Source organism: Neolamprologus brichardi, chromosome 18 (assembly GCF_056152115.1).
Source record: "Neolamprologus brichardi isolate AB-2024 chromosome 18, ASM5615211v1, whole genome shotgun sequence".
Taxonomy (NCBI): Eukaryota; Metazoa; Chordata; class Actinopteri; order Cichliformes; family Cichlidae; genus Neolamprologus; species Neolamprologus brichardi.
The window spans coordinates 25,804,271-25,818,977 of NC_142121.1; the positions used below are offsets into that span (position 1 = coordinate 25,804,271).

The 14,707-nt window shown below is 41.7% G+C and overlaps 2 protein-coding genes across 6 annotated transcripts in view; one reads left to right on the forward strand and one right to left on the reverse strand.

The window, feature by feature from the left end:
- spsb4a (splA/ryanodine receptor domain and SOCS box containing 4a) overlaps positions 1 to 14,707 on the reverse strand; it is an 87,488-nt gene that overhangs the window by 14,081 nt on the left and 58,700 nt on the right. The gene's annotated exons all lie outside the window — the stretch shown is intronic.
- On the forward strand, positions 3,365 to 5,012 carry LOC102791673 (GTPase IMAP family member 6). The gene is made up of 3 exons (XM_006787005.2): positions 3,365 to 3,398; positions 3,829 to 4,331; positions 4,449 to 5,012. The coding sequence occupies exons 1-3, from the start codon at positions 3,365 to 3,367 to the stop codon at positions 5,010 to 5,012; spliced, it is 1,101 nt and encodes a 366-aa protein (XP_006787068.1).

Genomic DNA, 14,707 nt, shown 5'->3' on the forward strand with positions numbered 1-14,707 from the left:
ATGACTCACGTCTTACTGGCCACATTAGTGTCACGCAGAAAGATGGGCACTGTGGGCAGAGCTGGCCGGTACAGCAGAGCTGGTGGTAATACAAGCCACAGTGGGGTTTCTTTTTTAAGCCCTGCTCTCTTTTTACCATTACTGTAAATCCACTGTTTACTGTCTCCTCTGGGAAGGCAGGCAGAGAGATAAGAGAGAGGGAAGAACAGAAGATGCAAGAGAGCGGCAGACAGGAATAAAGGGAGCAAGGGAAGGGGTGAAGAAGAGGTAAAAAGAGCAAAGTAGATGAAGCAGAGAAAGATGTGAAGAGGTCGTGAGATAAGAGGGAAGGGTGGACTCGACGGAGTGAGAGTGATAAATAGGTAGGGACAGAGCACAGTGGGCCTGTCTGACCCTCAGATCTCCTTGAACTGCAGGAAGGCGGCTTTAGTCATACAAATCTCAATTTTGGCATAATTTACTAAGAAACTCTTAAATTAAGAGACCCAGACCTTGTGTGTAAAGAGACTGAAGACTCGGGATTTTTCAAACTGTGCATTTAACCTGTGTAATATATGTCAAGGACATTATTACTTCAAGCCAGAATAACCAGTCTACACAGCATTTTAGCATCTTTTAGCTACTTTTTTGCTTGAATTTAACTCTTACTGCTTCAATTTAGTCTTACTGTTCCCATTAACCTCGTTAGCATTTAGCTAATTAGCCATGCTTTTCATAAAATGCAGTTAAAGTTGTACTTGCAATAGCCCAGTGGCCAAAAACATGTGTTAATGGTGTAAAATGGCGCAGTTCACAACAACTTATTGAGTAACACGATGACACTGGATCACTTACACACATATCTAATCTGAGTGTGCTACAGTTGTAACCTGCGCAGGGTGTCCTATAACAGCTTGTATAGGCTCCAGCTTAAAAGAGTAGATGGATAGAGGAACAGCCGGAGAGAACAGATGACGAGGAGTATCTGTGGCATATTATTAACTAATTAATAAGGATATTAATGTAAACGTGGATATAAAAATAAATCTCTTTTTAGATTAGAAAATAACAAAGATGCAAGAAAAATAACAAATTCACAGAAATACTGAATAACTGTATAAATGATTGGCTGGTGCTACTGGGAATGTTTCTATGGTTCAGACACCAACATCTGCTATATCAGTGTATTCCTCCTACTGCTCACTGTGGCTGTGATAATAGAAAGCTGGCGTTCCCTGTAACAAACCAATCAATGGATTATAGCAGAGTCCATAATCTCTTTCTTATGGATAAATGCTTTTAAAACAACTGAATAATTAAACAAACCTAGACAGAGAGTGCCTGGCTTTAGCACATTAACAGATGTAATGTGCTGTGTAAACACTATTTCAGAATCTCAAAGATGGGCAGCCTCATTAGAGAGGGTAACCTAATTATATACACAATTAGGAAGGTCGCTGTGTGTTTGTGTGCGTGCCAGACGAAAAGAAGGAAGACAGAGGGAGAAAAACAAAGCAGTAGAAGAAGAAGCAGATCAAAGTTCAAAACAAATTAAAAAAAAGAAGAAGAAGAAGCGAGGGAAGTTTGGGGGACAGCATACGTGCGGAAAAGGCTGCTGCTGTTCCTGTAGCCTCAAGGCAACTCAAGGATCATCCCACACACAAACACACAGGCATTGACACTTCCTGTAAACAAACATGAGTTCTTACACGTGCACACATTCAGCAGGCGCTCCTTTGCCACCGACCTAATAGAAACAGACTGAGCTAAAAACCCAGCTGATCCTTCACTGGCTTAACCTCTCAGGTCAGAGCATGGATTTCCCCAGCACACACACACACACAGACACAAACACACACACACACACACACACACACAGAGACACAGAAGCATCAGGTGCAAAACAAAAAAGGGGATCAGGTGTAAAAACAGAGAGATAAGAGAGACAGAAGGGATGGAGACTAAACCGTGGAATCTAACCTGGGATTGTAATCCAGCTCTGTGGTTCTAATTTAGAAATCAGCAAATTTACAAGAAAAGTTAAAATATCTTCACTTGATTATCTTTAATGTTGCGCCTCTATTTGCACCTAGAACACAAAATGCTGCTGAACTCAGCAAGTCCATGCTCATCCAGCACAATGGACTTGGCACTAAACTGTGAGCAAGACCATTTTAAAGGAGAAATGCAGCACATCTCAGGTTTCAGAGCCTTATAATATACTATTACTGGTCATTCTGATATTATGTTAAGTTTAGCTGTGCTGACTTTAGCTTTAGATAATGGAAAACTGTAACAATCAATAGTGCTGCTGCTCACGCACAAAAACAACACAGGCTGACGCAAAATTGCAGGCACATGTTCACAGTCCGAGTACACCGTTATCTGTGAGGTGCACGTGCTCAGATTAAGGTTAGAGACGCACGGCACGTGAGCCCGGACATTACGCAGCAGAGACAGAGAGGTTTATGATCAAAACAAACTGTAAAATCATAAAACTTGTAAGACAAAAAAAACCCAAAAAACGGAAGTAAAGCAGGGTGAGTAAGTCGATGAGCAATCTGTCAATGAAATGAACTTTTTTAATTCAGGTGATGAGGATGTTTACCACTTCATATATTAATATTTTATTAAGACAAAAACAAAAATAGCAGTAATACGAAGGATTCGTTTTAGCCTTTATAGAAAAAATGTGTCAACTTAAGTATTAAAACGTTTTAATAATAATAATGGATTGCATTTATATAGCGCTTTTCGGGGGCCTCAAAGCGCTTTACAATTCCACAATTCATTCACTCTCACATTCATACACTGGTGGAGGCAAGCTACAGTTGTAGCCACAGCTGCCCTGGGGCAGACTGACAGTTTTTAGAAAGTTATGCACATAAAACATGTAAACCTACATTCGATAGCGCATGCTGTTATTGTGCCGCAGCTTCTACTGCAGTATCCCTACATACAGGAAGCCATTCACATTTAATTGATGCAAGCTTACCATCTCCATTATGCTGTAATGCAACAACGCTGCTTGTACATTATTGTATATTTAAATCTTGGGGTAGTAAATAAACAAATTTCAAAATCCACCGAACAGCGAAAACAAAAAGTTAAAAAACGAAAAAATTGTTAAAAACAAACTGACGGGAATCATAAACGATTTGATGGTTTAATGATTCTCGGGAATATCAAGAAAGCAATAAAAACTGGGAGGTGCCTTTGTCAAACTTCATAAGTGGATGGAGTATCCGCTCTGCCAGACTGCACTGCTCAACACTCTTCATGTTACACGCTGTTTATCCTGGGAAGCTGGATCAGGAATCCCCGCTGTGGTACCAAAGTTGTTATGGAGGAAACTTATACTAGCTACATCTGGAAATCACCCGCAATGGAGAGCTGGTGGAACACACCTATGCATGCAAGTAAGTAATTGCAATCCTAGAAGGTGTATTTGTGATGAGATTTCACAAAAGTTAAAAAAAAATAATAGTAATAATAAACATTTCTGCAGGCAAATCTAAGACGTTTTGACTGAGCGGGCTTTAGTTTTTCAGATATTGTTTTGTTGTTAAAGATAACAGCAGGCATCTGTTAGTAACAAACCTCCAGTGTGCAAAACACTGAAGGGAAGAAAGATGCAGAAAAGCCTGAGTGTTGTTTCCAATCTCTCCAAGACAGTGAAATGGATATGATTCATGAGGTGTAAATATGATTACAAGTGGGCGAGTATGAGTCACTCCTGCCACTCACTGACTCTACCTTTCTTGACTTTAGTAATTGACAAATCTATAACAAGCACACTGAACTCAGGCCTTTGGATTCAAAGTTTTCTTGCCCTTTTCTTTCCAACAGCATCACGTGCACTCAAAGCTTTGCTGCTTGGTCCCAGGAGGACAGGGAAGAGCTCCACGGGTAACACCCTGTTGGGTCGAGGGCGGGTTTTTGACACGAGAGGAGGAGGGGCCAGTGCAGCAGCTGGTGCTGTCACTGCTGGACGCCATTTGACCGTGGTGGATGCGCAGGGCTGGGGAACATCTGAGGACTTTGTTCCCAAAGAGGAGAAGATTGAACTCCTGAGAGCATTATCGCTGTGTGGAACTGAGGGACCTCATGTGGTTCTGTTAGTGATTCCTCTTATGGACTTTACCGAGTCTGAGAGGAAAGCAGTAGAGAGAAGGATGGAAATCCTCACCTCTGCTGTCTGGAGACACACGATGGTGTTGTTCACTTTTGGAGACTTGCTAAAAGAAAAAGGCTGCAGCGTACAGGAGCACATCCAAACAGGTGGCCCTGCTCTGAAGTGGCTGATGGAGAAATGTCACTATCGATACCATGTGCTGGATAACAAGGCAGCTGTTAATTGCACGCAGGGGGGACTAAAGCAGGAGGTGAACAGAAGTGGAAGGAGACAGGAATGGACTTGGCTGAAGAAAACTGACAAAGAAGCACGAGGGGTGAGCACCGGAGGCGAGCTGGATAGGAGACGAGAAGGAGAGCAGCAGCAAGTGAGAGAGCTGCTGAGCAAAGTGGAGGATATGCTGGAGGAGAACGGGGGGTGGCACTTCTCCTTTCACATGTACCAAAGGCTGGAGGAGGAATGGAAACGCAGAGAGCAGCAGCTGAGAGCTTTGCTCGAGGCGCAGACAGAAGTGGGAAGTGCGAGGAGAAAACAAAAGACGGCAGAGACAAAGGCAGAAGTGGAGCCAGAACAACAGCCGAGTTTGGAGGCTGAAGAGCAGGAACAAAGCCGAAAGAAAGAGCTAGAGAACAAGGAGGGATGTGTGCAGAGGGAGATAAACACAGGGGAAGAGAGAGAAGAGGGAGTCGAGGTGGAGCTGATGAGATTGAGCAGTGAGGAGGAGAGGTGGGATACGAGCTCTGAGAGCAGGGGGGAGAGAGAAGAAGAGGAGGAGAGAGAAAAGATGAGGGGGCAGCTGGATGAGGAGAACACTGAAGTAAAGACTGGAACAGTGACTTCATGTTGGCCCAGTGGGGGTCCAAGGTTAGTTTTAAAGCCAATCAGGAGGCTGGCCTAAGGCAGTAATAACCACCAACTCCAACAACAACAACATCTGGTCATTTACTCTCGTGTGCTGTAACAAAAACTCTTGTTATGTGATCACCCATGAGAAATAAACAAGAGAATAAATCCGGATCTTCACAGACCTACACGCAGCCACAGGCCGTTCACAAAGACTGCCTTCACAAAGCTGAGCCAACTGGCTTCACATTTATATTTAGTATAGACATGAGAGAGGGAAGGAAGTGTATGTCCCAAAAAAATGTCAAACTATGCACCGAGTGTATTTAAAGGACTAAAATGGTATCAAGTCAATAAATAAATACTGTTTTTTTTTTCTTGTTTTTCCATTTGCATTGCAGTCATTGGTTCCATTGGTTATAACTGCACATATACCAGTCTGCTTCTAAAATCATCAGGAATGTGAGACACTGTGTGATTTCCGTCCTCACTGTTCTAATTATGCACATCTCCAAACTGTTGCAACAGTTCCTAATTTTAAAAATATTTGCAGCACTCGAGTAATTAAAATCCAATTTCCCTTCTTGGGGTAAACAGACACAAATAAAGCAACTCTGCTATCTGGAGAAAAATTTAGCGGATGAACTCTGATAAAGGAGGGTGCTTTCTTAACACCGCTCTCATTATTTTCCCCTCTTATATTTTTAGATTTTCAATTTGTAAATAAAATTGAGGCACTGTCACTCCATTGGAGGTTTTCAGCCTAAGCCGAGGGACGTGTGGTGTGCCACCCATTTCATTAAATCTCAGCAAACTGTCAATTGGCTTCAGGGGATTGCCGTCTCTCTTCGACTGACAGACTGTTAATTCTCATCTCTGGCTCGCAGTCATGATGCCGTGCGAGGTCATTTGTGCCATAAGCAGCGAGGTCACTGTCTGCCCAAGACACCAGGCGTGACCAGAAAAGGCCATTTCAAATGCACATATTCAAATAAATATTTCATTAGGAGAGCTCCAGACTGTTCAGATTGTTAAGAAAAAAATAAATCCAACCCAACTATTCATAAAAATTAGGGGTTTTTTTTTTCAGTCCTTTGCCATTTTTGAAGCAATGCAAAGATTTTCAACAGTGTATTAATTAGTGAGCGTGCAGACGCTGCATTTGTTTTTGTCCTGCCGCTTCTTTTAATTAGATACAGAAAGCTGCTGTGATATTAATTTGGTCCAAGAAGTCTGCTGTCTCCAGACATGAGCTGCTGAGATTTGTGTTTACAGAGCTTCACTGGAACCAAACGTTACACCAGATGCTTTCAGCAGTCACCTCTTCCCGGGCAGACTCTGTGATCTATCAGCGATCGAGTTTACGAGTTTAAATACAAAATATCATAAACCCCTTTTAATAGAGATTGCTTTAAAACTAACCCTCCTTGCTACCTCTGAACATTGATGTCAGAGGCCCATTAAAACCAGTTATTTTAGGATGAATGGTGGGCCCTAACATACAAACTCACTTGCACTCACAGCACGACTGAAAGTTTTAATTTTCCAAAAAGCACGACTTTTCGAGCTGACAAAATTGTTAGCGTGTAACTGCTGCCAGTAATCTTCTATTTGATAACACAGTAAAGTTCCTCCTTCAAAGTCTCCGTGTTGACATCTCTGACGAAACTGCAGCTCATCTGGAATTTGATACCTTGTTATGATTTTTATTGGACTTCGTTGCACAAGATGAAGTCTGACACACGGTTGGGTGAGCGCTATCAGCTTTAAATATGCCGTGAAATTCCTTATCAAGACAAACAGTGCCTGGGAACAAAGTGTTTTGGGAATTACACAATACCTATAGTTGCCAATTAGTGATCTGCAATCTGTGTTATGTAATAGCAGATCGCTATTGGTCAGGAGTCCACACTTCAGCATAAGAGGTGCCTGTGAAATGTTAAAGAGTACAAGTGAAATTATTAAACAGAAGAATTGGAATGGCGTTCACCTTTAATAGTAATATAGTGAATGACGTGCAGCTATAAATAACCCTCTGCACCTTTTATTTGTCTAGCTTCAATAGCTGCTTGAGGTGAGCACTCGTCTAGGCCACTGCTGTTGCTATGAAACAACTGACAACCTATTTAATGTGCAGTGCTGGTGAGCTAAAAGCTGAAATATCTTTGACTTTTAGCGCTGGAACGTGCTCCGCTCGAGCAGCAAGAGACATGAGTGGCGTCCGATAAAGCTGTAGCCCGGTCACAAACTCAGCTTTAGTATATCTGCACAGACTCACTGTCAATGTCAGGCTCAGCGTGTACTTAAATGCTAGTGCTCACCTCAAATGACATGGTCATGACTACGACAGTGTTTCCCTAACATCTAACATAGCATCTCCCCTAACTAACGTTTAATGTTAGTCGTCTTGTCTCTGTGGTAATTATCTCACATTTGAGTTTTTCCTGTTTTGCTGTGATTGCTGGTTTTCCCCGTACGTCTCTTTTGATCTTTTTTTGAACCTTTGATTTTGTTCAAATATGCCTAATCCTTTAAAAGTCTCCAATTAATCCCCTGCGTATCCGTAGTCAGATCGTCCTCTTCAGAGGGGTTTACTGTGAAGCAAGATTAATGGGTTAGCAATCTATGTTGAGCTTGTCTGTGTGACAAAAGTGCCCATCTTTTTACATGACTAGGCGAGCTGGTCATGTAAAAACAACACACGCGCGCGATGAATACCTGTTCAGCCGTCACATTAGAAACAAACAGCAGCACTGAGAGCACGATCGGCATTCAAATAACTCAAACTCAATTGCTTATTTTATCACTCTGTGATTTCTGGCAGCATTAACCTTTTGTCTTGTTTGTAACTGTGTTGTATTATTTTTTTATAGATTTTTTTAAATGCCATTTTATTATCATTACCTGATAACATCTGTGACTGAAGTAGGCGGCATTCATAAGGATCATTTTGTGTGAAAGAAGACTCATATGACGTGTGAAACGCCCCCGTTCATGCGAGCAGACAGAGAGACTGAAACAGAAAGCCCGACTTGACAGAGAAACCTGATAATTGCTGTTGTGATGCCCATTATCTCTGACTGGAGTAGGAAAGCCTGGCTTTATTGAGCCGCCTTTGTAGTATACCCCTCTAGTTATTTTCATGATCTTCATTTAGGATCATGTTGAGACTCCTTGTTTGGGCTTTAAGTTTTTATCTTTTTTTGCTGGCTTAATTAAGAAGCGTTTTTTTTTTTTGTTTGTTATTTCTTGCCTCAGCGTCCTGCCTTTGGTTCCTAAAACCATATTTTTGAGACATTTAGCTTTGCAAAGGTGGGTGAAAAGTGTGAAAACTGAAAACTTCTTCTGTACTTCTCTGTATTTTGCATCAAAAAGCATGGTGTTGCAAGTCATTAATAATAAAGAAGGTGTCAGAGTATTAATTTGAGGTCTCAAACTTTAGACATTACCCATGACCGGCCATACCCCACCGAAGTAAGACAGTTAAGCAGAGGTGTGAGGTTAATTTGATTACAGCAACTGAATGTGGAGAAACAGACGAATTGTTGAGACTTTTTTGAGATTTTTCTTAACTGACCTCAAGCTGCAGTGCGCTTGAGATAAAATCAGCCTGTATGTGACACATGAACTACAAGTGAGTTTGACACCCCTGGTCTCGACTCATGTCCCACATTCTGGTTGATAAATGGACTCATAAGAGGTTTCTAGAGGTTTCTGATACTGCTCGTTGTCGCTACCATCGCTTAAAAGTTTCACAGGACTGCTAAAACTTTTGCAGCCACCAGGATAACAAAGAAACAAACAAAAAAAGTGAACTGAATCAAAGCTCCTAATTTTCTCGTATTCTTTTTCTATTGTTTCTTCCCATGATCACAAAGCCCTCGCCACAGTCGTTGAGATACACAGTTTTACGTGATAACCTGGCCTAGAAACCTAGTAAGCTCCAGGAGCTAGTAAACCACATCTTTGGCCCTTTAACAAAAAACTATACCTTGATGTTACAAAGTGCATAAGTTGCAGCTTTTTTGTCTTTCTCAGCAAGTCTACAAAAAAAAAGCCACAGCTTTTGTTGACCTTGATGCTGAAGTCCATTCTTGTTTCCTCACTGGTACAAAGGTGCTTTCAAGATGTGATTAGCTCAGTCTAGAAGAGACTGACAGACAAAACCAGTGAGTGTATTTGACCCCAGCTGAAGAAATTACAAAAACTACAAAAAAGAAATTGTTACTAACCAACACGCACATGAGTCATAATTACATAAATGCTCACGTAAATGCAAAAGTGTCCGACTGATCTGATTAATGCGGTTCTGTCCTCTTCTAAAAGAGTCTTTCCTCTCTTTGCTGAGGCACTGCTGTGTGCTTATGCAGCCTTGTATCCGTGCATGACGTGACAAGCAAAACAAAGACACTAGCTGTGTTTTCTAGATAAAAGAGATGAGCTAGTAATGGAAGAGTGAATGCTGCATATAACTGTAGTTTATGTGAAGCCATACAGGCCTCTCGCACACTGTTCAAGGATTTTTCTGGCATGTCTCCATTTACTCACTCACCTTCCCCCTAGCTTCGGGCTCATAAACAAGTCATACGCTAGTCGGCTTAACACCGCTGAGCTGAGACGACCCACGGTGCCGCTTCATGCTCTAAAACGATTCAGTGCAAGGTGACTTTTTCGGCTATTTTTTTTTGCTCTGATGCACTCCGCTGTGGATCTTTACTCCATTACAGCCATCCATCACACACCCACTCACAAGATTAGAGTGCACTGACAAACTTTTGTCACTATCTGTTCTTCTTGGAAGCTGAGTCATAAACTGAACATAAAATATAAATTTACAGAACCGAGAATTACATCACACTGTGTTTTACACCGAGTGAGTCACCATTCGGTTTACACACCAGCACCTGATGGTATATTGTTAGTCAAGCATCTGAAATACTAAGTAACTATTTCTACACAACACTTTAATTAAAGTAGGATTACATATCTCTGACAGCCTCAACTGAACATTTTGTTCCTCAAATGTAACTTCTGCAGTCAAAGCGTATGACGGAGGACAGGCAAGCAGTGTGCAGTGAGTATAAAGAGATCTACTGGTTGTCAGGGGAAAAAAAGATGGACGTGGATTGAAGCTCCACAACTATTTTTTTCAGAGGGGTGAGCATCTATGGTATTAAATATAGACTTTGTCCCAGTATAACGATTTAAATGTTTGAAATCACATGAAAAGAAAACAGCAACAGAGATAGAGCTGAAAATACTGGTGTAATTCAATTTTAACATACAAGTGATATATGCAGGTAGAAAAACTTGAGACTATGGTACAATTCATCAGTGAAATATCGGCATGAACATGTTTCAAATACACTTTTCCCATATGCCTCTTCACTTAAAAGAAACATTTTCTGTGTCTGAATCATGTGGGGAAACAACTCCGTAGGTTTTTCTGTGTCCATCAATTTTTGCATGCTTGGCAGCAGATTTCAACAGCGTTCCCAAGCAAAGCACTTAAAACACGACAGGTCACACGGCCACAAATGCCGCACTTTCTATGGTGTTTCGCTGGAGTTACAGTAGAAAAATTATGTTTGGGCGGGCAGGCAAAAGTGTTATCACCCGAGATCTCTGATGCCACGAAATGAAAGAACACATCCGCTGTGGCGCTCGGCTGGAGGGCAGACAGGGCATCAGCAAAAACACTCTGAAAGAATTACCTTGTATTGACTCAATGCACAGTGAAATCAAGCTGAGCAAGTGCATCGTTATATTACAGTCATTCAACTTTTATTAAAAAAACTGAACAAAACTAAAAAAAACAACTTAAAGAATTAAAGAATTAAGATGTGAAAAGCATCAAATCAACCGGTGACCTGTGTTAGTCGAGAGCTGCTCGATGCTTCGTATCAACTGTGTTTATTTGTTTTTCGTGTGTTTATTTTGAAAGAGAGCAAAAGGCCAGAACAGTCATTTCTGCCACTGAGAAGTTTATACACGACAGGCATGCGCTGCTGGTCTCCAAGGTTACCATCGAGCACAACAGTTGTTGGATTTCATTGTGAAATCGACGCTAATTGTAGACATTAGCAAATGGTAGTCTTGTGTGTACAATGTTTGAAAGCTCAGTGAGCACAGAAAAAGCACAAAACAAATGAAGAATGCAGACCAGCTGCACACTGAGTCATACGCATGCTTTTAAATACGTGCGCTGATACACCTAACTGACGCACGCAAAAGTACCGAAGTGCATTATTGCAGCTGGGTTTCTTTTATGTTGTGGATCAGTCACACTACACGCTGTTGCCTGAGTGGCGACACATGTTGTTCAGGGGAATACTGCAGTGGCTACCTGCACTTTATAGTGGTGCAAAAAAACAACAACATACGCTTAGGGTCTCCCATAAGTCTCTAAATTAAGAGGCAAACACTATGGTTGGTTGGTTGAGTAAATACAATAAAAGTGCCGTTGTTTGGCTCGAACAGCTAATGATAACTGGTAGAAAAGTAAAGGTTAGGACAGCCTATTGGCTAGCTAGAGCTAGGATAGTTGTGATGCTTATGAGTTTATGCAAGATAAGATAAGATGATTCACCTCTGAAAACGACAAATCGAATCACAATGGTAAATTAACAGTTTAGAGTTCAGTAATATGGCCTCATGTTACAGTCAGTTTTCTGCTGTAACTTGATTTCATACGTGTCCTGTATACACAAAACTAGCTTTATGAAATCGTGGAGAGGAATTGAGAAAACTAATTTCCCCAGCCTCAGTTTTGTGGCCGTTTAACCCCGGCATAACAAGGTTTCTAATGAGCTTGTTCCCTAACGAGCTTGTACATGAGGAAAACGAACTTCCAATGCGACCTGGGAGTATCTCAATTTAATGTAACAGTTAAAATAGGTGTGTAATTCTTTCCGAATCAGGTGGTGGGCAGCAGGGAAATCTGATTATGAACCTGCTGTTTTTATAAACAGTGTTAGGGAGACCAGATTGCCACGGTACATCTGTTTTCTGTAAGTGCTTATTTACGTTTCCATGAGTGACCTGGCTTTTTAAGTGGATGCACGCTGAATCCCTGACAGGGAAATTATGAAAACATGAGTAATGTCGCAAGCTAGTCAAAGAAAAATGAGAGTGAGGCAACTTTAAGGACTGCACTCCACCCAAAACAGCTCCAGTGAAGCTGCTAGGTGGCAAACAAAAGAGGATTGCACATGTGTGAAGGTGGCAAACTGCATGAGTGTGAATGAGGAAATTGCTTAAAGACCAAGTGAGAGCTGCCAACTTTCCATGATTAGAAACATTAAGAGGAGGTATTCCAAGGGCATAAAAATTAATCCATTACATCACGTCTCTGCTGTTTTAAAGGCCAGGATTCCTGAACACTAATGCAAACCCCTTAACCAAAGCCATGACATCGCTCTGACAAGATGTCCAAACAGGACACATGTGAACTTTTGTCATCTAAACAGAGCGGCTTGCTTTTAACAGGAACAGGTGGACGTAGTTCACGGACAGACTTTAGCTCCTCTTTGTATGTCACAAGGGAAACAGCAGAGGAGAAACATCCAGATCAACAAGAGAGATGGCGGCGTTCGGACTATCAGTGCCTTCAGGTACCTTTAACTCGGCTAATAGCTTGGAGCGCAACAGCAGTTGTTCTGCAGTGCCGCAAAAATAAGTCGAGGAAATGAACTGATAAACAGTTGAATAAGCTGAGGGAGTTTCATTCATCGGGGAGGAAAATTGCCGAAAAGACACAGAGAGAGGGCCGAGAGACCTTTAAATAGAACTGAATCCACGAGAGCGCACAAAAGGAATCCAGCCTGTCAGTAAATTGGTAATGTCAGGAGGCCAAATTGAAGTGTTGATTAGCGGCTGTGCCTACAGCTTCCTGAACAAAGAATGAAAGGAGACGAAGATTGTGGAGGATTATCTTGCTCTCATTCATTACTGCTCTCCTTCGTTACAAAGCCGGGAAGTGATTGGATCGCCCTGTTAATAACATCGGACCTGTGGGCCTCACTGTGTGTGCGTTTGTGTGTGTTGGTGGCAGATTTAATAAATGAAAACAATGCTGTTCTGAGTCATCAGAGCCTGAACACTATCAAAATCATTCCTCTGGTTTATTTTTATTTATTTATTTTCGATTAAAGTGGAAAGATTACACAAGCACCCAAATAGTTTTGTGCATTTACCTACAAGTAAAGGCAACAGTCTAAGGTATTATTATTCTTCTATGTCACCCAAACAAGGCTCCAGTGTCTGGGAAAAGCGTGGCTCACAGTCACAGTTTTGTCTGTGGCAGCGTTAAACATGGGATTTATGGGTTTGTAAAAGGCCACTGCTGAGCTTTCAAAACTAATTTTGGCTTCTAAGCTTCTCATGCTTGCATAAATTTGTCTGGTGGCTGGTGCTGCGCTGCATAAGAGGCTGCAAAGCAAAACTGATTCACCTAAAGCCCTTTCCCTGGTTTAAAAGTAGACTTTTAAAAGTTAATTGACGAGGACTTGTGTGTTTCTACAGTTCTGTCTATTCCCTTTCCATTAAAGGATGGCATCTTATGTTGGCTCCATGTCCGAATAAGCGCCCGGGTCGCCTTCTCATAAAAACTCCAAAGGCCGTCATGTAGCTTCACCAAGTCTGAACATGTACAAAATAACAAAGCTGTCTCTCTGGGGTTGTTCGTGTGGGCCGTGCACACCGTGGCTCTCTCCATCATTGTTTCAGGTATGTCTGGATGAAGATGTAAGAACCGTTAACTTAAAAGTGACCCCCTGTGTGAATGACAAAATGCCATCACTTAATAAAACCTGCAGCGTTCTGTATCCCATGCCGGGGGGGAAAAAGCCTTACGAAACACACACAAAAGCTCAGGACGGGACAGACAGGGGGAAATGGATCAGTCCTGACAGAGAGGCAGGATAAATGGGGAGATAATCAGGTGTGAAATCACAGTGATTTCTTTCTGCAGTAATTCAGTCTGTCTCTCATCTTCTCTCAGCATGAGGGCCATTTCTGTTTTACACAAAAACCAACACAACTGATAGCAGAACTTTTAACACGCATACTGGCGGTACAGTGGGGAAATGTTAACACGCCGGCTATGTGACTATTCACAGATTCACAGGGAAGCATTCAGCACTTAAGACTTTTTTTTCCTCCTCGCTGTAGACTACTTCAGACTGTGTTTGCCATTAGTTAGCTATAGGAAAGCTATAATTGTGCTTTTAAAGTTGCAAAATGCCACCAATGTTGTGGACAATGTGAAAAGTACACGTGTAACACTTCATCCTGTGTTGAATTTAAAATACCTCTTTGCCCGTTATTGACCTTTTTCTCCGGCACTAAGTTACACAAAATTAATGTCAAGCAGCGCTTACATTAGTAAGAGCAGGTGTGCACGGCTCTGGTCTTGGGGGGTGTAGATCGATATGAGCCCATTAATGTGATGGAATCAATGAAAGAAAAAAGAAATAAAAAGAAAGAAGGAAAAAAAGCAGCCGAAGAAAGAAAGTGGGAACAGAAAACAGCCAGGAGACACATACTCGCTGCAGACACGCAGCACAGTTCAGCAGACGCGCAGTCATTCTCGAGTCTGAAACCATCTAAAAAAAACAACTCGAGTTAATCTGGCTTTACAAGTAGGCAATTAATTTGCAGTGCAGCTGATCTGCTTAAATAGTCCACTTATTTTGAGAAGTTCAGAAGCTGAACCAGGTCATCGCTGTAACTGAAACACTGACGCTGGAC

What these genes read in the sequence shown, in the direction of transcription:
- LOC102791673 (XM_006787005.2), top strand. Translation starts at nt 3,365, where the DNA reads ATGGAGAGCTGGTGGAACACACCTATGCATGCAA. An exon ending in GAACACACCTATGCATGCAA is followed by an intron (nt 3,399 to 3,828) that starts GTAAGTAATTGC and finishes TCTTTCCAACAG; the next exon opens with CATCACGTGCACTCAAAGCT. An exon ending in TGCTGGATAACAAGGCAGCT is followed by an intron (nt 4,332 to 4,448) that starts GTTAATTGCACG and finishes ACCGGAGGCGAG; the next exon opens with CTGGATAGGAGACGAGAAGG.